We start from the raw sequence: 25,343 nt of genomic DNA, 5'->3' as shown, positions 1-25,343 counted from the left end.
GGACGATTGCCGGCACCGGCTGCTGCTGCCGAGGCAGCGACGCCGACACCTCCAGCGCCCCGCGCGCGTCCCTTGACCCGTGGGAGCTCCCGCCGTCACGGCCACCGCCTGCCAGGCGTGACGTCATGCGGGGTGAGTCAGCGCGCGACGGTGGTGCCGCCCGGCGGCGGGAACCGGCGGCCGTCGTCACGGCCGAACGGCTGCCTACCTCCGCGGCGGCGCAGAACGCAGCGGCGGCTGGCGGCGGGTGGTGCGTTGAAGTCGCTGGGCGCGAGCGCCTGGGTAGAGGGGACCTGCGTGTGATATTGTGACGAGCGAGGCGTCCGAGGCGCGAGTGGTGGCCTTCGTCGCGAGCAGCGCGTTCGCCTCGCGCTCGTGGGATCGTCGGCTCCGGGGACGAACGCGGATCTGCGGAGTTTCTCTCCGGGAGTGACACGGAAGCCAGGTAAGCGAGCGACTGTCTGGAGACGACGGATGGCCACGCGGCGGGCCGGCCGGTTTCTCGACATATGAGGGTCACACCGTTCGTCCGTGCTCTCGAACGGCAGGACGGCGTCAGAAAGTAGCGACAAAGCTGTAACGGTGGGCTCAAATAGACTTATTTTGCACCGGTTAAGCTGGCGTTAAAAACGCATGCTTGAACTCTGACCGTTGAAGAGCTAGCAAGGCACAGATTTTGTATGTAATAACATGTTTGGTACAAGTCAAACATTCCACACAGTCATAACGAAAAGAGCAAGTGGATGTAACAGACGCCATGTTATGCTGCTGTTGCGACCAGTAAACTGTCCCATGACACAATGCATGCGCTGCTGGTGTCTGAAGGAGGCACGCTGGAGCTCGTGTCTGGTGTCTGAAGGAGGCCTGCTGGAGCTCGTGTCTGGTGTTTGAAGGAGGCACGCTGGAGCTCGTGTCTGGTGTCTGAGGGAGCCACACTGGAGCTCGTGTCTGGTGTCTGAGGGAGCCACGCTGGAGCTCGTGTCGGGTGTCTGAGGGAGCCACGTTGGAGCTCTCGTCTCTGTGACTAACCAGCGGCATTTTCCCCATCGCACAAAGGTGTGACGTCAGTTAGTCATGCGGTACCGAGCCTGCACCGAGCCGGTCGGCCTTGGCATGCCGCACTCGGGGAGTGGACCGCATCGGTGTGCTGCCCCCCCCCCCCCCCCTCCCGCCTTCTCTCCGACTCTCTCCGCGCCGGTGGCGATCTTGTCCCGGCGTGAGCGCCTCCCTCCTGTTGACGCTCGGGACCCGGGTGCGGTGGGGAGCCGGGCCGGCGCCGGCGGGGAGGTGGGACTGAGGGGGTGGGGAGGGGTGCGGCGCCGGGACCGGTGCCGGTCGGGAGGGCTGGCGAGGTCACGCAACATGCCGCAGCGCTATTGGTGCACGGGCCTGGGGCCGAGGCAGGCCGACGTGATACGTCACGGAGTTGGAGAGTGCAAGTACCTCCTTTAACGGGGGCGTGACTACGGCTGGAATGGATTTTAACGGGAGGAATGCTTATACGGGACGGGAGGAATGCCTTGTGCGGGAGGAGTACCGCTTACCCCTCTGCGAACTCCTCCACTCCATCCAACCACCGCCGTCCTGGCTTTTGACTGCATTACTCTTTTCGTCTCGCAAGCTCGCTGCGGTACCTTTCTGTGCCATTCGCGGTTGTTCACATTCGGTCCCTGTTTTTGAAGACCCTGGCTGCGCCTTTGTCCGGTAGTGACCGTTAGAAGGCCACTGATAGGTGACGTTGGGGGCGGGGAAGACCGTCCGGGGCTGGGCGTCCCGACGGCATCCCGCAGCCGGTCCGGGGTGGAGGGCGGCGGGCGTGGCTCTCTCTCGGGAACGACACCGGCTGCACATCGGCCACGGCAGCTGCGGATGTCAGTGGAAACACCGAGCCTCTAACAGTTCCACACTGACACAAGTAGGTTTTTCTAAGCTGTCGGCGTCGGCACCGCACCTCCCCCACTGTCGGCGTCAGGACATTCCTGGCCGACTGTCGGCAGGGCTAACACGGGGACCGCGCTCTCGGGGCCGCGCTGTCGGCGTCACTCAGCGCGATGATATGTGCATCCCCAGACACGGACGCAGTCCCAGACACGGACGCAGCCCCAGACACGGACGCAGCCCCAGACACGGACGCAGCCCTAGACAGGACACAGCCCCAGACACGGACACAGCCCTAGACACGAACGCAGCCCCAGACACGGACGCAGCCCAGGCGCCCGACAGACAAACAAGTCGAGAAATCGCGTCCAAACGACATACCAGACATTCTATTTACATCACGCGGTGTCGGGACGAAGGCATCACGCGAATGCGAACTGTTACGAATAATCTGATCACTAGACACAAGCGCACTTCGTGCGTTAAATATCACACAGCCGGCGGTTGTGTGCGGCCGACAGCCGGTATGGGGAGAGGCCTCCGCTCTGCATCTCCACCTCCTCGGCTGGCGACCAGCCTTGTCTTCGTCGCCACGGTTCTGTCACGGGAGCAGTGACTCAGCGTCACTATAGGCTGGGCGTGCTTCCGGTCCCCAGGGCCGCTCCCACGAGCTCAGCGCGCCGACGTTGCTTAATGGCCGCCGTCCGGTGTTGGCGTGCTCGCGGGAGGCGCAGGAAGCCAGCCGAGCCGTGCAGGGTCGTGTGCAGACACTCCCAGTCCGGCGGCGACGGTGACGCGGGCGGCTTGCGCCAGGGGCGCGAGTTGCTCGTCAATGGTCTTTGGCTCTGGCGTAAGGCTAGAAAAACCAGCGTAGATGGGTAAATTGGGCTGAAATATCCAGAACTCCGTGCCTGGGTGCGGTCCCGCTGGTGATCACTGGGTGCAGTGACGCCGCCGGCGCCGGCGCCGCCGCCGCCGCCGCCGCCTCCCCAGGCTGTGGGTCTGTGAACTGGAGTGCACGGGGCGGTCGCCGCCGGCCCTGCGCGTTCTCTCCGCTGCTCTCCTTTCCCCCGTCCACCCTGCGCCCGTCTGTCATGCAAGGAAAGTGAAATTGAGGCCGCCGCGCGCTACCGGCGCCTCCCACGTGTGTTGGCGCCGGTGGCCGGCGCCGGCGGCGCTGCCGGCAGCGCGGCCGGTGGCGCGGCCAGCAGCTCGCCGCAGGTCCGCGCCGCCCCTCTCGGTATGCAGGTGCGCCGCTTCTCGCCGCGGCCTGGCCGCCGGCTGGGTTTCAGGGTTGGCGGATGGGAAAGTCGTCGCTGGCCGGTGCGCCCGGTTTTTGCGGCGGGTTCAACGCGCCGCCGGCGCCCCGGCCGCCGGCTCGCCCGCCGCCGGACGTGGCAGGGGAGGACGCGCGGGGGATGGGTGGCCGTGGACGTCGGTGGCACGGGCGGTGCCGGTGCGGTGGCGGCGGGCTAGGCAATCCGCTGGCCTCGGTCCGAAGTCGGCGGGCGACCGTGGTCTTGTCGACGAGGCGAGAGAGGAGTGGAGCTGGGACGATTCGATTAACAGATGGGCAAGAGCGCGCCTTGGAGAAGCACAAGGAGCCCCAAAGCACTATTCGTACAATGCGTGTCGATGTGGGCGGGGCAGGCAACGCCCACACGGCTGATTGCGCGTGCGGCGTGCAGTGATGAGCCGCGCGCGCCGTATGGAACTTAGTGTTTGTGTGAGCGCTGGGTGGGTGGCGGGGGGGGGGGGGGAGGGGAATAACCATTACAGTTGACACGCCCTCAACATCCAATAACTAACTAGCAGTGTGTGGAGCGCATTTATTTGGAGATGACATCCTCCTCGGCACGTACACCGTGGTTAGTGGGATGTAGCGTAGGTCACATTTTGCACGTAGCCTGCGCCTACTAAACGTCGCGCCGTATGCCGTATATGCAGTGACATCCGCTGCGCATGTCGTGCGTACTGCGCGGTATCCAGCGAGCCGTGATTGGATGGACGCATAAGTGGCGCAGAACAGGCCGTCCAGCTTTTTCACGAGCGCAAGGCCGGAGCGGAAAAACGGGCTCTTTTTGCCTGTCAAGTGACCCGGGACGAGAAATCTCGCCTTTGTTAGCCCATGGTACGTGCCGCTGAGGCAATTCAATCACGGTTCTCATCTGTGAAACATCATTTACACAGCGTGTCGGAAATTACTGCACGGATTTCTACAGCCTCGGCCGAGGATGAGCCAACGGCCCCAATCAGGATCCCAAGTGGTCTCGATCTGATGAACGGACATGGCCGCGGGAGGCCGGCTGGCATTTTCTGGACCCAGTGACGTCACGTGCCTCCGGTGTCGGGCGTCGCTGCTCGTGCCCCGGTCACTCGTGACGTGCTGAAGCGACGCCCTTGATGTCGCTCGGCGGCGAGCGGTGGCATCCCGTACTCCGCCCCTCGTGATGTATACATGCACGCCCGCGTACCTGACGCTCCGGTGCCCGGCGGCGCCATCGCTTGTCCGCCCCCGCCCCCCCCCCTCCCCGCCCCGGGTGCGCCGTAACCCCCCGCGGCAGCGACACGAGTGACCATTGACCGTGCAGCGCGCGTGCCGGGCCGGTACGCTCGAGCCGTCCGCACTCTTGACCGCCGCCGCCGCCGGGTGTGTACGGCAGCGTGCGGAGGTCAAGCCGACGGTAACGGGATCCTCGGCGAACACTGTCGGTGGGCGTAGAGGGAGATCGGTGCTCGCGCAAGCACGGCCGAATAAGGCCCGTCCGTTACAGCCCGCTGGCAGTGAACAGGTCAACAAACTCGTGTTCGATGCCTGCCGCGAGCGTCGCTCCTCGTGCGCCGTGGACCGTGCTCAAGTGCCTCCCAGAAACAAACACGCACCCGCCCTGATCGCTCAGCTAATGCCGGCTTGTCCAAACGGGCCGGCCGCCGTCGTGACGGGAAATTTGGCGATATTTTATGAATGGAGGAAAACAGGCCCTCCATCACCGCTGTCGACGAAAGCGATGCGCCTCGGATCGCGGCGGGTGGTGACCCCTGACGGCCGCTTGAAAGCGAACGCGCCGCCGCGGTCGGCTTGAATGGGCACAGACGGCCACGAACAGCCGCCAGTGAACTGCGCTGACGAGAGCGAGCGCCGGCGTGCGCTTCCATTCCGGAGATACGCGCCCTCCGTCACGTGACTGCCGCGCCGTCTGAGAACGGCGGCCACGTGGTTCACTGGCGGATAGAAAGTGCTTCTGGTCTGGACCGAGCCCGGATCTGACCCAACGGTGTGACCTCCGTGACATGAATGTGGCGCTCTGACTCACCCCCCCCCCCCCCCTACACATCCACCGGTGCGTCTTGATGTCCGGTCCTTCCGGTCTGTCCACACCCGTTCCGTGTCCGGTGGCATCGGTTAGTCATCAGTTGGCATCGGCGGGGCCGGGCGGGCGCACCTGACGAACCGGTGTCTGCGACGCCGAAGAGCCGGATCTGGCGCCCAGATTGCTCCCCGCCCGTTGTGGTCGAGCGAGGTGCGGGGGGGGGGGGGGGGGGGTGACGGTGTTGGTCGGAGACGTCCGCCTCTGCACTGGTGTGGGCTGACTCAAGGCCCGATTACATGCAGGCAGCGGGGACAAAGGAGAACGAGGTCGGACCTAGATCTGAACAGCGACCCGGCACTCCCCAACGCAATCCGATGATGTACTGGACTCGGAGGGACAAATTAAAGCTCCGAAATTGTATCATTGAAACACGTCAGTTCTGACATCACTCGGCACGGTGGTTTTAAACGCTGATGTTTCCAAAAGGAAGTGTTATTTTAGCCGATGTTTTTGATAAGAGTGCAAGTTTGCATCGCAGCTTTTGCTGACAGCTGCAACAGCTTGTTTTCAGCCGTTGTGTCGCTTAATGAAGCGTCGTTTTTTTTCTGAACAGCATGATACGCAACTTTACTGTGGTGCACCGAGCTTGGCACGCTATGCAAACGCGCGGCGTGCAATATGACTGTGACTTTTTCCCATGTGTTTTGCCTAACTCAGTGATGGCGTACTCGATGCCTGCTCTGGACCAACGCTGCTGTTGAAATGGGCTTCGTGACTCGACTAACGCTGTGTCTACCGGTCAGACCACGGCGGGGTCTGCCGGTCAGACCACGGTAGGGTCTGCCGGTCAGACCACGGTAGGGTCCGCCGCTCAGACCAGGGCAGGGTCTACCGGTCAGACCACGGCGGGGCCTGCCGTCAGACCACGGCGGGTTCTGCCGGTCAGACCACGGCGGGGTCTGCCGGTCAGACCACGGTAGGGTCTGCCGGTCAGACCACGGGGTCTGCCGGTCAGACCACGGTAGGGTCTGCCGGTCAGACCACGGCGGGGTCGCCCCGTCCTCGTGTCTTGCTCCATTCGGAGCTCCTGGGGTGGCGCTGCCAGTGGGTGCCAGCCCACATGCAGCACTCGCCTAGCGCTGAATCCAGTTTGGGCTTCTCGGGGTTAGGCACAGCGCGCCGGTACCGCCACGTCACGAGCGGCAGACGGGGTCTCGTCCAGCTGCAGACGGGCCTCGTCCAGCTGCACTGCAGACAGACCCCTGTCCAGCTACACTGCATACCGCCCTCACTGCGTGCAGCCTGCGTGCTCCATCAGGCCGTCCCTTTTAAGCTCCGTGCTTTAGGTGCAGCATATAAGCCCGCCTTGCCTTAGATGGGTATTGCTCATGGTGCTCGTGTAAGAAGCTAGTTTTGATAACGCGGTCGTGATCGGTCGCTCTTTCTTCAGTCTCCGAGGGATCGGCTCCTCGCGGTCCCGACGCGACCGTGCAGCCGCCTCCAATGTGTTTGTTTTCTTTTGATGCGTCGTGACTGGCGTGATGCAAGGCTGAGTGTCAGCAGTGACGTCGACTGCTGCTGTCGTGAGCTGTTGTGCTGACTGCGGCGGCTGGTGTGCTCCGCTGCCGCAGCCATCTCACGCATCACGTCTCTCCTGGCAGTGACGTCGACTGTGCTGTCGTGAGCTGTTGTGCTGACTGCGGCGGCTGGTGCGCTCCGCTGCCGCAGCCATCTCACGCATCACGTCTCTCCTGGCGCTGATCTGTCGCGTGGCCACCTCTGGGGATCCCCAGCCGCCGCAGCTGCCCCACCTGACACATGTGTCGTTAAGTGCTGACATGCCAAGCGTGTTCTAGTGTTGACCTGCAAAGTGGCCTCCTTCGATGACCCGTAAATGCCGCAGCCACCGCACCGGACTCCGTTTTCAGTTGTCTCCAGTTCCAGTGAGGCGTTTCCAGTACCGAACGCCGAGTTCCCCCCCCCCCCCCCCCCCACCCCGCCGAGTCTCCCACTGCCAGTGTGCCCACCGCTGAGTCCCCCCACCGCCGGGTCTCCCCACCTTACGTGCGTCTCCCCACCGCCGGGCCTCCCCACCACCGAGTCTCCCCACCGCCGAGTCTTCCCACATCCACACCGAGTCTCCCACCGACCGAGTCTCCCCACCGCCGAGTCTCCTCACCGCCGAGTCTCCCCACCGCCGAGTCTCCCACTGCCGAGTTTCCCCACCTCACGCGCGTCTCACCAACGCCGAGTCTCCTCACCGCCGAGTCTGTCTCACCACCGAGTCTCCCCACTGCCGAGTCTCCTACTGCCGAGCCTCCCCACCGCCGAGTCTCCCCACCACCGGTCTCCCCAACTAACGCACGTCTCCCGCTGCCGCAGGTGCCGCCCAAAGCGAGCAGACCGGTTTTCCACGTCGGCCCGAGCCTCCGCGCCCAGCCTCGGGCCCGCAGCATGGCCGCCGGCCGCCGCCTGCTCGGCGTGCTCCTTCTATGCACAGGTACGTGTCGCGATGGGCCGACAACCCGATAGTCCGATGGCCCGATGGTCCGATGGCCCGATGGTCCAATGGCCCGATGGTCCGATAGTCAGATGGTCCGATGGTCCGATAGTCTGATGGTCCGATGGTCCGATGGTCCGATGGTCCGTGGTCCAATGGTCCGATGGTCCGATGGTCCGATGGTCCGATGGTCCGATGGCCCGTCGGTCCGATGGCTCGACGGCCCGATGACCGTGCAAGCACGGAACATCGTCGAGGTGTAGATGGCGGCTCGCTGTCGGCGCTGGACTTCATTGCCCTGGGGAAAGGTGGAAATCATCGACGCTGTGCCAGGGTTGGGTGCGGGGGATCCCGTGAAGCTCGTGGCTTCCTGGGGACCCTTGTGAGCGCTACGCGAATGTCTCGCGAGGAGGAAAATGTTGCAGAGCGTAGGACAATTTATATTGACCCAGAATATATCGTGTCAGAAGAATCAGATTTTGTTCGAAGGCGTGGAAATGGACACATCGTGATTTTTTTTAGGATGCGTACGCTGTCTGTGGTGCGCATTTCACGGTGCAACAAAATTTTGTGCAGGGGACCCGTCGGCCCTTGTAGACCTCCCCACCCTCCCGTTATCGGGCTCCGGATAGGTAAATGGTCCGTCCACCAGTGAAATTCCGGATCTACCCTTGTGCTGGACTTAATAACGGGTTTGCGACGAAATCCAGACCATCACCAACGATGTAAAGGCACAGCACAATAAATTATTACGTTGTGACTTGTCAGCCTAATTAATCAAACGCTTGACAAAACGGACTGGAATACATTTGACGTAGTGGGTGAAATTATCAAGGTCCGCAATACCGGCACGATTTATGTTGGTTCGTTTCAGTTTAAGGGCGGTCTGATAATGCATGCTCGTCAGGGTCGACACGCGGGAAAAGAACGCGCCGACTGTAAAATATTCGAACCAGGTGACGGAGAAGCCTTACTCCCAGCCTCATTATCACGTCCGCCTCGCATCAGCCCATTCACCGCATTTAACCGCCGCGAAATTAACTAGTTCCCACCATCTGCTGGCGCTGTGAGATCCCGTGCGGCGCCTGACCATCGCTCCGGGGATAATAACCGGGCACGGCCGGCCGGAGGGCGAGCGGGCGGCGTCTCCGCGCGTCCGGCGGCCCCGCTGGCGGGCCGCAGCTGGCCGCGGCGCGGCGACGGTCGCGTCTGACGCGCCAGCACGCGGCCCTACCCAGCCGAGCTGCTGTGTGAGGCTGGCCGAGCGGGGGCCGGCCGGCGCGCGGCTCTGGAGGCGGAACGCTACGGCGGCGTTTAAATAAGGGGGGGGGGGGGGGCGGAGCGTTGAGTGGGGCCGCTGTTTTAAACCTGCGCCGGCTGAGAAATGGGGGGGGGGGGGGAGCCGTTATGTCGGTGTCGGTGGGCCGGTTTTGTCGTGCTGAAGAAATCTGGCAGGCATCACATCGGGCCCTGTTTGTTAAACTCGGCAAGCGTGTATTTGTGTTCAGCTCTCGACTTTCTGGCTTCGTCGCTTCCACTGGCCGAGGCTAAAGGCTGACCTGGTTGTGGCGAATGAACCGGGGCGGAGTGAAAACGTTGCACGCAGACGGGTTGCTTGGCCCGCACCGGGTGAACGAGTTCTTCACGTGAGAAACCCGCCTGACGATGTCAAGCTGTCAAATCTAGGGCTTATCTGGGCCAGCACGTGTGCGGGTCGACTCCCGGTACTGTGCAGAGGCGCCGAAACATAATCCTCTTAAGGAACCTGAGGCAAATGGATGCACAGGACTCCGGGGCGAGGTCAGGACCGGCCAGTGAAGGCTATTATGACCTTGGTTCGGCCCTCAGCGTGAGCAGCAGTCAGTTTTCCCAAATAGTCAGCAGTCAGTTTTCCAAGCCGCAGGAAACCGGACCACGTATGGTCACTCCAAGAAGTTTCCCCAATTACATGGCGGCGGGGCGCACCCGCGAGCGCGTGCGCGGGCTGTGCGTCTGACGTGGACGGCTGGTCACGCCGCCGCCGTGGGCCTCGTGGACGGACGCTGCTCCTCACCGGCAGCTCCAGCCGCCGTGGCCTCCATCGCGCGTGGGAATGGGCGCGGATTTCGATTTCTTCCACGCCGGTGTCGCGTGGCGGCACAAAGGCGGCGTCACTCAGGCGGCTCGGCAGCAGCGGAGTTGAGCGGCGCCGCCGAACGGCATCTCTGGTCCAGGGCTCGGCAGCGGCGGAGTTGAGCGGCGCCGCCGAACGGCATCTCTGGTCCGAGGCTCGGCGGTAGTCAGTTTCGGCCGCAGTGTTTTCCTTCGTTTATTTTTAACGCATCGCGTGCAGCGCCAAACTGTCCACGTTCAAACACGGCTGAAGTTGCGGTGGATCTGGAAGGAAATTGGGCACACAGTCTGTATGAGTGGTTAAATCGAAATATAAGACCGCTCTCCCCTCCTCTCGCTCTGACCAGGCTCCAGGCTTTCGGCCGACGTCTGGTGGTAGGAACGGTTCTTGGGCATCCGACTGCGGTGAGCTCACTTGCTTGTTACTTTCAGCACCACCCCGTGAAATGTCTCTAGTCTTGTCAACTCGAGGCCGGACGTTGCCACACGCGGCGCGTTCGAAATAAGCCCGGATAAATGCGCTTTGAACGAACGTAGCGGAATTAGACTGGATTTTCCGGAGAATACGCTGCCGATGTTGCCAGCCAGCTTACCCCCGCGCTGCAGCATCTGTCCCTGCTGCGACGTTCGCTTGCCACTGATAGCAGGTTATGAGGCCGTAACAGTTCGCTGACAGGTCACGGGGTCACCAGTATCCGGCAGTGGATCACTAGAGCCACTGTCTTTGCGAGCGGTCGTCCCGCAAGCCGCCGGTAACGTGGAATGTCCGGTCATAGCCCGGGCGCGTTGACCGCGTGTGAGACAGTCTTCTGCTGGGGCTGCTTCTGAAGAGCGTGATGAGTCACTTCCGTTCGTGATGAGGGCCGTGAAATCCTGAGCGTATGCCTGTCCGGACGTGGTGGCGACCACGCGACTTGCAATGCCGCGGTCGCTGGTCATTGCTTGCGGTGGAAACTTACCCCTTCGCTGACATGTGGAGCTTACTTCCGGAGAAGGAACAAAGGCTGTCTTGCGCAGTCAAGGGCATGAAATGCAAAGGGCATGCCCAGCCCAGTGGAAATGCCGTGAATAAAAAGGTAGCCTGACAGCAGAAGGCGATTCATAAGATGTTACGACGTTGTCCTAAGCAAAATTGTACCTTGCGTTTGTGTCGTGTTATGTCTTTTGATTCGCTATATTTCAAAATTAGTTGAGTTTTGTATCCGAATCTCTCAATCACCGTTACGCTGGCCTCACGTAGAGCGAGAACAACGAGGGAATCGAGGGCGACGGCAAGGGGAAGGGGGGGGGGGGGGGTTGACCGGGCTCAACGCCCAACAGACCACGGAGCTCGCCAGTTTTCGAGCGTTAGGCTAGCGGTGCCCGTCCGCCCGACCTGCCGACCGATGGCAAACATATGACGTCACCACAGCGGCTGCAGTGACGTCAGAGCCCGTCGTGGGCTGGGGTGGGACCCGACCGGTGTGCCGAGACTGGCTGGTGACGGATTTTGACGTCCTTCGACACTGTGACGGATGTCGTCAATGATGACTGGTGCCGTCTAAGTCAGTCACCGTCCATCCCCTTGTAAACAAAGGGCGTTGACCGCACTTTGGAACTGGCTGCTATCATTGAACACAGTCGTGCTACCGGAACAGTGGGTGTGTAAGTGTAGTTGCACGTGTGTGCCTACGCTTACTAATTTCTTACATGCGTTTATTTCCCACCGGATTGTCTCATTTGCGGGCTTTTTAATGTCATTCGCATTCTGGCTTTGTTTCACCAAAGCTCACATTGGCCCGACTGTCCCCGTTTCGTGCAACGATGACCGGCGTGTGCCTGAAAGCGCCGCCGCCGGGTCGTGTGGGATGCTGCAGGCGAGGACCCCGCGCCTGTCCGTGTCTTTTGTTGTTGCCGGTGTCCTCACGCGGCCGCCCTGTTGCCTGCATGGACCTTTGTCCTGTAAACAAGCAGCCCGTTGTTCTAGCGAGAGTGGCCTCCGGCGCCTGCGCGTTGGTTCGGGAGGGCTCGTGCGTCCCCTGGCACGCAGGCCACGCGAGCGGACGGGCTGCAGGCGATGCATCTACCCCCCCCCCCCCCCCTCCATCCCTCTACCCACCCACCCACCCCCAACCCCGCACAGGAGGGCCGGATTTCTGCGACGTGCCGCGTTACAACAATCAGAGAGTTGGTCGTCTGGTGCCTGTGCTCCCATCTTCTGGAGGCTGTCTTAACAATGGGCGATCTCAAGCGACTTGTGGCCTCTCAGCGATCTCAGTAGTCGGAGAATTGGGATATCGGTAGTGTAGTGGCTAAGCTGCTCATGTGGGAAGCCAGAGGCACGGGGTTCGATTCCTCACGGTGTCCGCCCCACCTGCCAGGGTGAGAGGCGGGCGACGCCACACAGCCTGAGCAACGGAGTTCGCCGAGTCCCAATGACACGCACCCAATCAGCCAGCCGACCGGTTCGTGTCGGCGAGCTTGTCTTCTGGCGGCGGCATTGTGCTCGTGCGCCAGGCCGACCAAGTTCGGCCGACAGACGCCTTGTACGGATCCGGCCGAGGAAAGGTTACGCGATTGGTTCGTGGTGACGCATCAGAAGCTGCGCGGCTGGTCTCGTGTCCGCGGCGCGGGCGGCGCCGGCGACAACAACAGCCGGATCAGTGCTGTCTCGGGGAGAAAGCTGGAGCGGCGTGGGGAACAAGAACACGTCCGTCTCGTGCGGGCCCGTCCAAGGACAGGACCAGGGCTCGTGGCTTCAGCTTGTTGGGCGAGCTGAAGGAAGCTGCGGTGTGCTGCGAAGCCGTACAATTGATCCAGCCCCGCTTAGGCTTATAAAAAAACGCGACAAAAAAGCCACGCCACGGCTCGCCGACCTTGACCTTAGGACCTGAGCGACGAGTCACGTTACCGTCGGCATCGATCTCTTCCGTGACCTTGTAAATGAGGATTCATTAAGCCTGTTGGTGACGGATATCGACCAGCCGAACCAGCCCTGGCCTGAGACGTCAGCAGTCGATAGCGCGCTGTGAGACAGTGCCCTATTCCTATTCCGGTCGTATTTCTTGATCACTCGTGCGTTGAATAACAGCGTGTTAAATGTTGAAAGCGTTGCGCGAATGGGATTGTTTTAAAGGCCGTCGGCAGGCGGCGTTTGTTTTGCCATCTATTTGTAATGCAGCGGTTGTTTTGGTCGTTCCTACGGGCCGGTGTGGGACTCATTTGTGGTGCAGTCGGTTGTGTTCGCCTCCGGCAGCATCACCCACCGTCGTGACGTTCGTCTGTTCGTCTCTGTTCCAGCTCTAACTGTCGTCACCACCCAGACCTTCCCGCGGCGACGGCGACGACCGACGGACGCCCCGACGGACGCGCCGACGGCCGATCCGACGGCGCCCTCCGCCGAGCCGAGCCGTCGCTTTCTCTCGGAGGAGGAGCACCAGCTGCTCACCAGCCCCAGCTTCGGCCAGCGGTTGACCACGCGCACTCTCCGCCGCGACTGGACGCCCATCTGGCCGGGCGGCGGCGACGGCGGCGCGCCGGCGGCGGCGGCGCCGACGGTGGCGCGGCCCAGCCGCCAGCCGGCCGACGACGCGGCACCAAGCGTCGACCGCGCGCCCGTCACCGAGTACTACTTCGCCTCGTCGGGCGGCGCCGGCCGACTCGTCGTTTCCGCCGGCGCGCCTGCCGACGGCGACGTTCGCTCCGACGTCGCCGACGCGCGCGCTGCCGCCGCCGTCGTCGCGGCCGACGCTGCTCGGCCCACGGCCGGGCGGCACGCGGCGCGGCGGCACGCGGCTGGCCGACCGTCTCTCGGCGCTGGTGAGCTAGCCGGCCGGCGCGCACGCGCATCATCTCGCCCACTCGCTCAGCTTCCGGTCGGCCCGAGCTCCGCACAGCTGCGGCCGACGCCGGCGCCGACGTCGGAGTTGGCGGCATCCGGCGCGCCGCCCGGTGACTCGCTGGAGCTCGAGCCGTCGATGCTGCCCGCCTGGGCGGCGCCAGGCCGAGCCGACGAACGCGCCACCCACGCCGGCCGCGGCGCCCGTCACCGTGCGTCCGGCGGGGGCCGTGCGCCCGACCCCGGCGGCGCCGCCCTGCGTGGTGACGCCGCAGGGCCCCGGCGGCTACTGCCGCGAGGGCGACATGCTGACTGTGCTGACGCGCGGCCCGGAGGGCGAGTGGCAGGAGTACCGCACCGTGCAGCTGCCGTCGTCGACGGTGGCGGCGCTGGACGGCGAGGTGGCCGCCGACGCCGCCGTCGCGGCGACTCAGGACCCGTCGGGCGTCACGCCGCCGGCCGACGCCGAGGCCACGGGCGAGTCGACGCCGAACGGCGACGACGTCGGTCCGACGGCCGCCGGCCCGACGGTGGAGGCGCCGGCCGCGCCGCCGCCGACGACCGCCGCTGTCGACCCGCTGGCGACGCCGGCAACGGCGCTCGGCGACGCTGGGCCCTCCGCCGTCGCCGGCGACAACAGCAACAGCCTGCCTTCCACCGTCACCTGGCCGTCTGCGCCGACCGGCTCGACGCCCGTGTCGTGGTCGACGCAAACGCATGGGGCGTTCTCGTCGGCAGCGCCCGACGCGAAGACGACGCCGTCGACGGGCGACGGGGGGGACTTCTCGACGACGGGAGCGGCTGTCGTGTGGCCGACGGCGCCGTCGGCGCTGCCCGGGCCGCAGCCGCCGACGGCCGGGTCAGCCACGGAGCCGCCGACGGATCCCCGCGGCACGCCGACGCCGTCCGCGCGCCCCTCCACCGACGACGTCAAGTTTACGTCATCGACGCTGCCGACGGCGCCGCCGGAGGAGGGTAAGGCGGGCTCGTCGCACGCTCCGTCGACGACGCCGTCCACAGGGAGCACGGCTCCAAAGCTGGCGCCGCCGCAGCCGACGGCCGCCGGCGCGTCGACCACGACGGAGTGGTCTCTTCCGGAGGTCAGCACGCAACCGGAGGCGACTGAGACGACCTGGGAGGCGCCCACGTCCACGGGGCCGCCCGAGACGACGTGGGGGACGACACCCGAGACGGATGATAAAGGAGGGGAGACGGCGAAGATCAGGCTGCACGAGACGTCACCCCCTACCGGTGAGAGACGCGTCCGAAGTCAGTTTGAGTGCCTCAGGGCTGCCAGGAGGCTAATGCTGCTTGCCGTTTTATTACGAGCTCTTTTGAAATGTTCATTCGGGATGTGCTCGTAGCAGTGTGGCGCGCGTGAAATGCCCTTTTCAAGTCTTCTTATGGTTGGGGACTGGTCTAGAATGTGTTTTTCGGACAGTGTATCAAAAAACATGCGTTGCAGTGCACCGCCCAAGTACAACAGCATCAGTCTCCCACACAACGCGTTTGCGGGAAGCCGGATTACGTTGTTTGGCTCGTGCATCAACGGTTACCAGATCTTCCGGCAGTGATGAATATTTGTTCTTGCGTTGTATGTGAAGACGAAAAGCGATTCATATTTTCCTGCGATGCATTGCAAGCACGTTTGGTCGCGGTCTGGAGGCAAACTGCATGTTTCCGGGAAAATGCACCGATCCGCATCGTCGGGGTGGCCTTGATGCAAATCGCTCTCCGTAAAACCAGCTTTCTCTCGCAGTGATCAACTCGACATGGTCTGGTGACGAGAGCACCAAAGGCACTACCGGCTACAGCACCGGCGCGGACGGCTACACCACCAGAGACTACGACGGGTACACATCCAGGGACTACGGCGATTACACCACCAGCGGCTACGACTACACTACGAGCGACTTCGGCAACACCAGTGATTATCTCACTGGATCTAGCGCCATCCCTACATCCCCGGGCGGGTACACTACCGGCCCTAGTGCATTTCCTAGCAGCGGTAGTGGTGGTCACGCAACTGGGACCAATTACACCACAGGTTACCCTGCTGACGGTTATACTACTGAAACGAGTGGTTACCGCCCTACTGGCGACAGTGCCTTCTCGTCAAACCATAATTACACAACAAGCGGAACTGGCTTCACATCGGGCACCAGTGGTGACGCCAGCGGCGCCGGGTACTACCCGAGCACGACCAGCGGCTACCCAGCCAAAATCAACTACACCACTGGCACCACCGGCTACACCACAGACGCCAGTGGCGGCGGCACCGGCCCCACCGGTTTCACCGGAGAGACGACCGGCTTCAGCAGCACAGGCTTCACCACCGCGTACCCGACCGACACCACCAGTTACGGCACCACCAGCGGCGGCACCAACCGACCGTCGAGCACCCTGCAGCCGCCGGCCGTCACCAGCGGCACTACCAGCGGCACCACCAGCGGCACCACCAGCAGCACCAGCACCACCAGCACCACCACCAGCACCACTAGCAGCACTACGACGACCAGCCGGCCGGCGAGCAGCTCACGGCCGCCGGGCATCACGCACAGCTCAGTGGTGCCACCTGTCGAGCTGTACGTGCAGTTCCTGATCGCTGCAACCTGGCCACAGTTCTGTAAGCTGCGCCACAGCTTCCAGCAGCAGGTGGTCGACATGCTCAACAAGGACACGCAGAGGTCAGTGCACAACGCACTATTTTTTATTATTTCATTTAGAGTTTTTTATTCCGGTGCCAGGCTACACCCATTCTTGCGGTAAATGCAATGTCGATTTTTGCCACTTTACGCTATGCGTGCAATGGACCTTGTTTCGTACCGTTACCAGCAATTTTACGAGGGTTTTGACCATTCACACTCCACCTGATCACCACCTACCGTCACATTTTTCCGTCCTCCACAGCTGTCCAATTTTCTATGCTCTTGGTACGCTAGAAATGCTGCCGTGGTTTCTCTGACCGATTGGCGCCTTCGCCAACGTCATAGATCGGTGTGAAACTGAAAGCTCTGTCTATAGCAAAACTAAGCGAAACAATCCAATGGAAAGGTGCATACTAGTGATGTCTTCCGCCCGTAAAACATTTTCTGATTAATAGAGGGCTTTCTGGCCAGCCGTAGATGCGCGTGGAGTGGGCGTCATTGTCTTATCGAGGCTGTTTACTGTTTGAATGAATGCCATCACGAAGCTGAGGCTGCTCGTCGAGAGCGCGGGTGCAACACCGACAGTCACCATCCCTGTCTGTCTGTCTGCCTGTCTGCTATCTGTTGTCCGCCTGTCTGTCCACGTGTGTAACTGTTCCGACCCGTGCGCCAGTCGTGTTAGAATTCCGTGCAGTGCTCTGGCGAGTTTCCGGCTGCAGGTAAAAAAGCACCTGTCAGGCCGCCTGCCGTGATAGTCTCTGACAGTTAAGACGACAATGTGGGTAGCTCTGCAAGATTTTGAGCCTTGTAGCAGGGCCCCGTGCTGCTAACCGGAGACAATGACTGCCGAGCTGCGCGGAGACAAAGCTCGCCTCCCGAATTCCTGGGGTCTGGTGCCTCGCCTCCAGTTTTCCTTCCTGGAGGGAATGGTGGCAGGGAACGGTCTCGCTCGTGTGAGCTGGCGTTTCATGTCCAGTCTTCCTCCCGGCTGCCGTCCGGGCCCGGTTCGCTGGGCCTGAGAGCAGTGGCTGCCCGCCGATAGCGGTAATTTTAGGAACATTCCTAGCGCTCTTACCTCCAGATCATGAAACTATAAGGATATTACCCGATGGTTTGTATGTATTAGGACGGTGGATGACTAATACTGGTGGTGAAAACTGCATTCTTGCCGATGCGTATGCCCGTTGCTCGGAGTTTCTTCGAAAGATTGCTCGGTTTTGTCTCGTTTGTCTCGGCCCCGTGGCTTCCTGTGTGTTTTTTTCCTTTCAGTCAACTTGTTACTGAACTGCTCCTTGTCAACTGTCTTAGTCCGTCATTCTTTCTGCTTGCGACTCCGCCTCTGCGTCATATTTTTTTATAACGGCGACCAGCGGCGACTAGTTAGCGGGTAGCCATTTCCCGAAACACCGGCGTGTGCTGTGGTGACAGGAACACCAGCGGTCATTAGAATGCCTGGAAATCTAACCCTGACCTCCCAATACGAGCCTAACCCAGCTCTTCAATTACGCAACCCTGTCGTCCGCTTTGGCGCGTGCGACATCTTTTGCACGTATGAAGCTTCCCCCCCCCCCCCCACCTCACCCCTCCCCCCCACGCCACGCAAGGACTGGCACAGCCCAGTCCAATCTCTCTTCTCTCCTTTTGCAGCAACCTGACCGCGCAGAACGCGGTGCTCTTCAACATTCCGCTCTGCGGCGGCCCGGCGCATGCGCGGCGCCGCTCGGCCGCCATCTTGGTGTTCCTGTACGTGACGGACGCGGCCGGCCGCTACCACCGCCCTCTGACGGAGCGCGTGGAGCCGCTCTGGGAGGCGGGCGAGGGCGGCCCGATGGCGCGGCTCGTGCGGGAGGTGGACACCATCCGCCCCAGCCACCCGGCGTTGGCGGCAGAGCCGGAGGGTTCCGACCGCGCCGGCGTCATCGCCGCCATCACCGTCGGCTGCGTGGCTGTGGCCAGCCTGGTGCTGCTGGCCGTCCTGCTGGTGAGGACTAAAGGGGAGGGGCAGCCGGGGATGCTATCGGGTGACGCTGTTCACTGACACTGTTTGAGAGGTGATCTGCACTAGCAGTCCTTTCGCGGCCCTTGTTAACATTTCTACCTAACTTACCAGCAAAAGAACGGCGGTGGAACCCTTTGAGTGATATGACCTGTCTTGCAGTGTGTTTTCCCAGCAGGAGAGGGGGGGGGGGCACTCTTCGGCCAGCCGGTATTTTTTTACACAACTCGAATTCCTGGGGTAGTTGCGCCTTTCCAAGTGGCAGTGAGGACCTGGGTTCCCGGACATGACCTGCGTCCGAACGTGCTGCCCATCTGTCGCCGACTTGTCCCACTCCCGCGTGATGCAGTGCCTCCCGGGTTAGGCTGCACCACTCGTCTCTTTCCCCTGGGCGTATCATGTATGAGACGCATCCGCGCTGGAGCCAGCAGCCAGCAGCCAGCAGCTGGCAGCCAGCGCTGCTCCCCAGCTCACTGGCCATCACGTGCTCACCCCCTCCCCTCCCCCGTCGCCAGGTGGTCGTACGGCACCGGCGCCGCGCCGCGCAGGCCGCCCAGCGCTGCAACCCCGTCTCGATGGAGGAATACGGCGTCGAGTCTGTCTTCAGCTCGATGAGGCGCAAGAACAAGCTGCGCCGCTCGGTGCGCTCGTACCTGAACCACGCCTTTGACGATCACGACGCGCCGTCCAACGCCGTCAACTTCGCCGGCCTGGCCAACCTGTCCGGCGACCTGGCCGCCCTCAAAGGTCAGGGTGTGACCTGATCGCCTGGATGCATGACCTGGCTGCTCGCGAAGGTCAATGGATGCGAATTTCCTGGCCTGACCTGACCATGCTGCCTGACCGTAATCAAAGGTCAGACCGTGACCTGTGTGAAGGACACGGTGACCTCGGTGCACTTGAAGGTCGATTTTGTGCGTTGTATGACCTCATGACCTTGCCTGACCGCAATGAAAGGTCATGGTGCGACTGACTTGGCCAGGGCGCACGGCACGGCTGCTGTTGAAGTAATCTGAGGATTTCTCTGTTGTGGTCCGCGACTCCGAAGGGCCAACCCACGTTACTGCTATATTTACTTTACACTAAATGCTATTCATACTGCACTAGAAGACTGCCAAGGCTCAATTCTGACTAAAATGGTGAAGCTGTCGGGGCATGACCCCAGTCATCGTTTAACCGCATGTTGACGTCAGCGTTTTCCGTGCATCGGAGAGCAGTTCGGACAAAATTCCGTCTGATGACACAGCAGTGTGGCCATGCCGACCCTTCTCCCTTCCTACAGCTGCCTTGAGTTCTCCCTCCGTCACGCATGCTCGGCATGGCCGCAGTCGATTTGGGCGCGGTCTGTCTGACCCCGACTCGCCCGCCCCGCAGAGGAGTTTGACTCCATACCCACCGGGGTGATGCCGACGTTGGACGACCTGCCGGCCGGCAGCGAGGACAAGAACCGCTACGCCAACGTGCTGCCGGTGCCCGAGACGCGCGTCGTGCTGGAGCAGAAGACCGGCGCCCCCAATAGCGACTACATCAACGCCAACTACGTCCGGGTCAGTACCAACGACGGCTGTCTGGAAAGTGAGAGGTCTACGGCTCGATTCTCATCGCGGGAAACTTTCACCTGCCCGATGTATTTTCCACTAGGGTGGAGCAAGTTCGATGGCTGCCGCCGGTACGTGCACTGGCTATCTAGTGCACGCATGGAGAGAGTGTGCAAGAGTGAGTGTGTTGCTGGAAACGTTTGCATCGTTTTGAAAAATGTTACCTGCTCGCAGCGAGCTGAACAGTGCGCCTGCGCCGTGTTGTTTCACATGCTCTTTGCGCACCCAACCAATCGTCAAAGTATTTTTGGTTGGGATATTTAAGAAGAGCTATGAAACTCCGTTTAGTTCAGATAGTGCCATCCGAAAGATGTCACAAATGAGAGAATAAGGTCAGTTTTAAGTTCATAAACCCAGCCCGGTCAGGGCGATCATACACTGCATCTGTAACGCTCGGTGGCGATGATATCAACATAGCATTAGAAGCAAGGCGATTATCTGTTAATGCCAGCCCTCCTCATTGTACGCCTCTGCTGATCGTCAGGGACCTAAGGAGGAGTCCCAGTTCTACATCGCCACCCAGGGCCCGCTGGAGTCGACCGTCAACGACTTCTGGCGCATGGTCTGGGAGACGCAGTCCAAGGTCATCGTATGCCTCACCGACATCGTTGAAAGAGGCGTGGTGCGTTAAACTTGCTGATCTACTTTTCTCCTGCATCCAGTATGGGCATGGTCATTGTGTTACGCCACTGCCGGTCTGTCGCCGTTTGTCGCCGCGTGTTTTGTTCTGTTCTATCCTTCATAAGCGCGATAGTCTTTTATCGAGCCGTTCGCTTTGGCTGTCGACCGAATGGCACCACCTAGACAATCGCTATCAAAGCATCAGACAGCAGACCTTCAATAGCAAATAGCAGTCTCATTGTGACGCGCCGGGCGTTCATGTGCGCCCCACCCACTAGCAAACGCTGGCATTGAGTGAGAAGCACACAGCCCGGCTGGTCTCCCCTCACCAGTCATACCGTGCCTGAGAAGACCTTGACTCGCTCCGTCGAGTCACGCTGCCCGCCATAGACGAGCGCGCTGCTGATCAAACGGAACACCACACGGAACACCACACCACAGCCCTGGGGCGCCGGAGGCCCTGTGTACCGTCCGAGGGCGCATTGTTCGAGAGCCGTTCCGCCGCTGACTCGGCCGTGGCGGTGGCAGCACCAGTCAGCTGTTGCTGCGGCGAGCCGTGTTTGGGTGGCGTGATCGTCGAGCGTTCGTGATTGGCGATTGGTGGCCTGCGGGTAAATGAGCGTCGCGCGATTGGTTACCGTCGGCCGGCGTTTGCAGCGGCGCTGCGCCGAGTACCTGCCGCCGTCCGAGTCCTTGGACCGCCACCGGCTCTACGGCGACTTCCAGGTCACGCTCATGGCTAAGGTCAAGAAGGACAAGTACGTGGTGTCCACGGTACAGCTGAAGGTGAGCAGGCGGTGCGTACACAGTCTACAGCCTACACAGTCTACGAGCATGCGCTTGTAGACTGTGTAGGCGAAGCTGTGCTGTGTACACATGAAAGAACCTGTCAGAACAGACAAGGTCGTAATCGTAATGGCACTCTCAGTCGATACGGAAGAACCTGTCAGAACAGACAGGGTTAGAATCGTATTGGCAATGTCAGTCGGTACGGAAGAACCTGTGAGAACAGACAAGGTCAGAATCGTAATGGCAATGTCAGTCGGTACAATAATAGCTGCAATGAATACGTCGCTTTCGTTTCTAGCCAATCTCGGCAATTTGCCTAATTTATTGCGTATCATGGACGATGCACCACAAGCGCAATCGCAGAATGGAGAACTTCTTGCACTTTTTTCAGGGCATGCACTGAGAACTCACATCTCAGGGGCATTGCTATACGCAATGTGATTTAAGAGCCGATGATGAGGGCGTGAGTCTGAATTTATGTGCCATCTATGGTACCAGCAATCCAGCTTTTCAAAAATATATCGACATACGGCGTGAAGCCGTACTTCTCGCCTTTGACACGTGTACGCAACTGTGAGAACCGAACCCAGCTGAGTACGCAACTGTGGAGACGGAACCCAGCTGAGTACGCAACTGTGAGAACGGAACACAGCTGAGTACGCAACTGTGAGAACGGAACCCAGCTGAGTACGCAACTGTGAAAACCGAACCCAGCTGAGTACACAACTGTGGAAACGGAACGCAGCTGAGTACGCAACTATGGAAACAGAACTCAGCTGAGTACGCAACTGTGAGAACGCAACCCGACTGAGGACGCAGCTGCGCCGCCCGACGTGCCCGCGCTAGCCCGCTGTTCCCCACCTTCCGCAGAACATGGACAGTAACTTGTTCCGGGAGGTGACGCATCTCTGGTACTCGGGCTGGCCCGAGCGAGGGGTGCCCTCCGACCTCGACTCGATGGTGCAGTTTATCCAGGAGGCGCGCCGCGCAATGAAGACCAACATCGGCCCCACTGTGGTCCACTGCAGGTCGGTGGGGTGGGGGGGGAGGGGGAGGGGGGGGGGGAGAGGTAGAAGCACGCGGGCAGAGTCACCGGCCGCTACCAGAGTCAGAATGTCTGTGTTGTGGTGGCCACCGTCTGTGCTTGGATCTCATTCAGTTGAGTGACTGGAACCTAGATGGTGGGAGGGCTGTCCTCGGTGTTAGGTTTGTCGCCGTGACTGTTACCAGCATGTCATGTTATGACGTCATGCTCGATGTGTCTTCTGCTCGAGTGCTGTAGTGTGACTGATCACGAATTGTTCGTCCTTGACGTGCTTCCAATACCCGGCCCGAGACTACCGCCATCTCCGCCGGCCTAATACGTCACCATTGTTCTACGACCTAACCGGTACCGCCCAGCCCGGAGCGGCCGGAAGTGTGTGCTGCCGCCTGTCCCCGTGTCGTGACCTGTGACCTGACCTGACCCCGGTCTCCGCAGCCCGGGCACCGGCCGGACTGGCGTCATGCTGGCCTGCGACATCTGCGTGCGCCAGTTCGAGACGTCCCGCTCGGCCGACATCATGCGCGCCGTGTTCCGACTGCGCCAGGATCGCGCCGGCGCCGTTCAAACGCGCGAGCAGTACGCGCTCATTTATAAGGTACGAGGTCATATAAGGTCATCATATATAAGAGTGGCGTCCGAGCTCGCAGCACTGCGCTGCCCAATGCATGGGGCGTCCGTGCACGAATTCGAGCTGGTCCACCAATCGAATGTTTCATCACGGGCAAGCGGGCGAATACTGGACCTGTCCTCGGATAACGAACCACTCGACGAACGGGGATATGTGGAGGGACTTGCTTCTGCGGATTTTTATGCTGGCAACAAATGAATGCTGATGCGTATTAAATCTTTGCTGTGCAGTTTTAGCCGGGTTTTGTTTGACGTGATGTCAGGTTTTCACCACCTGCACGGTCTTAGCATACCGGCGGAATGTGCCGTATCATGCATCGGTCAAACAGGTTGATTCCGCTCAACCGACGCCGGCCGCGTCGTGTGAACAGGTATTGGGGTCGGTTCAGTTACGTGTTTGCGCTGTTCCGTGATAATCTTTGAATTGTGAGCATTGTCACATTCGCCAATACCCCATGTGATGTTGACATCGCTTAATTTCACTACACTTTTTAAACAAGCAAGCCACAGGCCGTACACGTTCAGTAAGACTCCTTTCAGCTCTGCGTTGTGTTACTGCGGTGTCTTTACTGTTTACTGCGGTATTCATCTGTCTACCGCGACATTCCACACGCACAGGGCTGCCGGGGAGTCGTGTGGAGTCCGCGGGCGCGAGCGGCGCGGACCGCTGACCTCACCGCTCGCCGTGTGCCGCAGGTTCTGAACCAGTACGCTGCGAGCGTCACCAGCGGCAACCTGCCGGCTCTGGAATGAAGACGAGCGCTAGCGAGCGGACCTTGTCGGCGAGGCGCGTTGTGATGTAGTTCGTTCTGCGGGCTACCAGGAGGCGCCGCGGTCGCCTGCGAGTGGGCGGCCCGGGTCGCCTTCGGTGCGGCTTCTGACGTCTCGAGACCGCGCGAGACGGCCGGAGGGGACGGCGGCAGCGTCTGTCTCGGAGACCCCGGGTGCGGATGCCGCCAGTGGTGACAGGAACGAACGGATGCCAGGAGAGCGCACGTGGACTGCACTGGCAGACCCTCTCCCAGTGATCAGGACGGGACCAAGGCGCGCCGGGCGATCAGCAGCTGTTTTACCTCCGATTCTCGCTCATGGATCGGCGTGATAGATGGCGCCACCTATACCGCCAGCGACAAGGCACGTGGCGCTATCTGCAGTCTGCCGGTGGCGCCCGTCTTCGGGAGGTGCATCAGCCAGACCGTGCCTAGTTAGACTTATCGTTGTCAGATGTTGACAGCCACACGCCGCTGTGATAACTGGCTACTTATGGGGTGCTGGCATTGCCAGGCGGTATCTAATACATTTCTACGTCATATGAGTGTGTGACGTCACTTCGCGACCGCGTATTTGCCGTGCCGCTTCGTCGCCGCAGTTCCGTCGGAAAACACCGAGGCATCGATATAAAAAATATCTTCGGGAAAACGCTAACAACTTAGCTCACTGCACGTGTTGGAAACTGAAAGGAAACACAGCTCATTGATCCCGCGGCCAGCGCGGCAGTCTCGCGTTTGCCGCCGGGCTCCTCCACCAGAACCATCCAACCGCCGCGTCGCGCGCGGGCTGCCGCCGCCACACCAGAGGCCCGCCGATTCTATGTACACGCGGCGGCCGCTGCGACGGGAGGGGTTGTCTCGGGGTCCGATGCGGTCAAGCGGGTGACAACTGCCGGCGTGTGCCACGACACGCCTGGCCCAGCTGCTCCGCCGGAGAGCCCGGCCAGCGAGCGCGGCGACGGTGCGTCTTCGCTCGCCCACCACCTCGCCCTCAGCACGGGGCACCGTCGGCGCGCCGTCTCTGCCGCGCTGTTCTCGCTGTCCAGGAGCGGCCCAGGAGACGTGTCTTGTGACGTAGCCGCGTCCCGGTCGACAGCCGCGTCCCGGTCGACAGCCGCGTCCCGGTCGACAGCCGCGTCCCGGTCGACAGCCGTGTCCCGATTCACAGTCGTGTCCCGGTCGACAGCCGTGTCCCGGTCGACAGCTGTGTCCCGGTCGACAGCCGCGTCCCGGTTCACAGCCGTGTCCCGGTCGACAGCCGCGTCCCGGTCGACAGCCGCGTCCCGGTTCACAGCCGCGTCCCGGTCCACAGAAGCGTCCCAGTCCACAGCCGTGTCCCGGTAGACAGCCGTGTCCCGGTCGACAGCCGTGTCCCGGTCCACAGCCGCGTCCCGGTTCACAGCCGCGTCCCGATCCACAGAAGCGTCCCAGTCCACAGCCGTGTCGCGGTCGACAGCCGCGTCCCGGTCCACAGAAGCGTCCCGGTTCACAGCCGCGTCCCGGTCCACAGAAGCGCCCCAGTCCACAGCCATGCCCCAGTCCACAGCCGTGTCCCGGTCCACAGCCGCGTCCCGGTCCACAGCCGTGTCCCGGTCCACAGCCGTGTCCCGGTCCACAGAAGCGTCCCGGTT

General features: G+C 61.5%; 1 protein-coding gene and 1 long non-coding RNA gene across 2 annotated transcripts; both read left to right on the top strand.

The window, feature by feature from the left end:
- The first annotated feature begins 238 nt into the window (after nucleotides 1-238).
- LOC119106921 (uncharacterized) lies at nucleotides 239-13,273 on the top strand. The gene is made up of 3 exons (XR_005095174.1): nucleotides 239-445; nucleotides 7,572-7,689; nucleotides 13,081-13,273. It is a non-coding gene; the product is annotated as an uncharacterized LOC119106921 (long non-coding RNA).
- Nucleotides 13,274-13,923: 650 nt separating this feature from the next.
- Nucleotides 13,924-24,248, top strand: LOC119106943 (mucin-5AC). Its single transcript, XM_037230289.1, has 10 exons — nucleotides 13,924-14,869; nucleotides 15,378-16,305; nucleotides 17,914-18,247; nucleotides 18,778-19,009; nucleotides 19,637-19,809; nucleotides 20,345-20,482; nucleotides 21,139-21,267; nucleotides 22,141-22,298; nucleotides 22,751-22,910; nucleotides 23,639-24,248. Exons 1-10 carry the CDS (start codon nucleotides 13,924-13,926, stop codon nucleotides 23,693-23,695), a joined length of 3,255 nt encoding a protein of 1,084 aa, XP_037086184.1. The 3' UTR covers nucleotides 23,696-24,248.
- The last annotated feature ends 1,095 nt before the right edge of the window (nucleotides 24,249-25,343 follow it).

The sequence above is a fragment of the Pollicipes pollicipes genome, unplaced genomic scaffold (assembly GCF_011947565.3).
Source record: "Pollicipes pollicipes isolate AB1234 unplaced genomic scaffold, Ppol_2.1 Scaffold_6473;HRSCAF=7676_pilon_pilon_pilon, whole genome shotgun sequence".
Lineage (NCBI taxonomy): Eukaryota > Metazoa > Arthropoda > Thecostraca > Pollicipedomorpha > Pollicipedidae > Pollicipes > Pollicipes pollicipes.
This window is presented reverse-complemented; position numbering and strand designations above follow the sequence as displayed.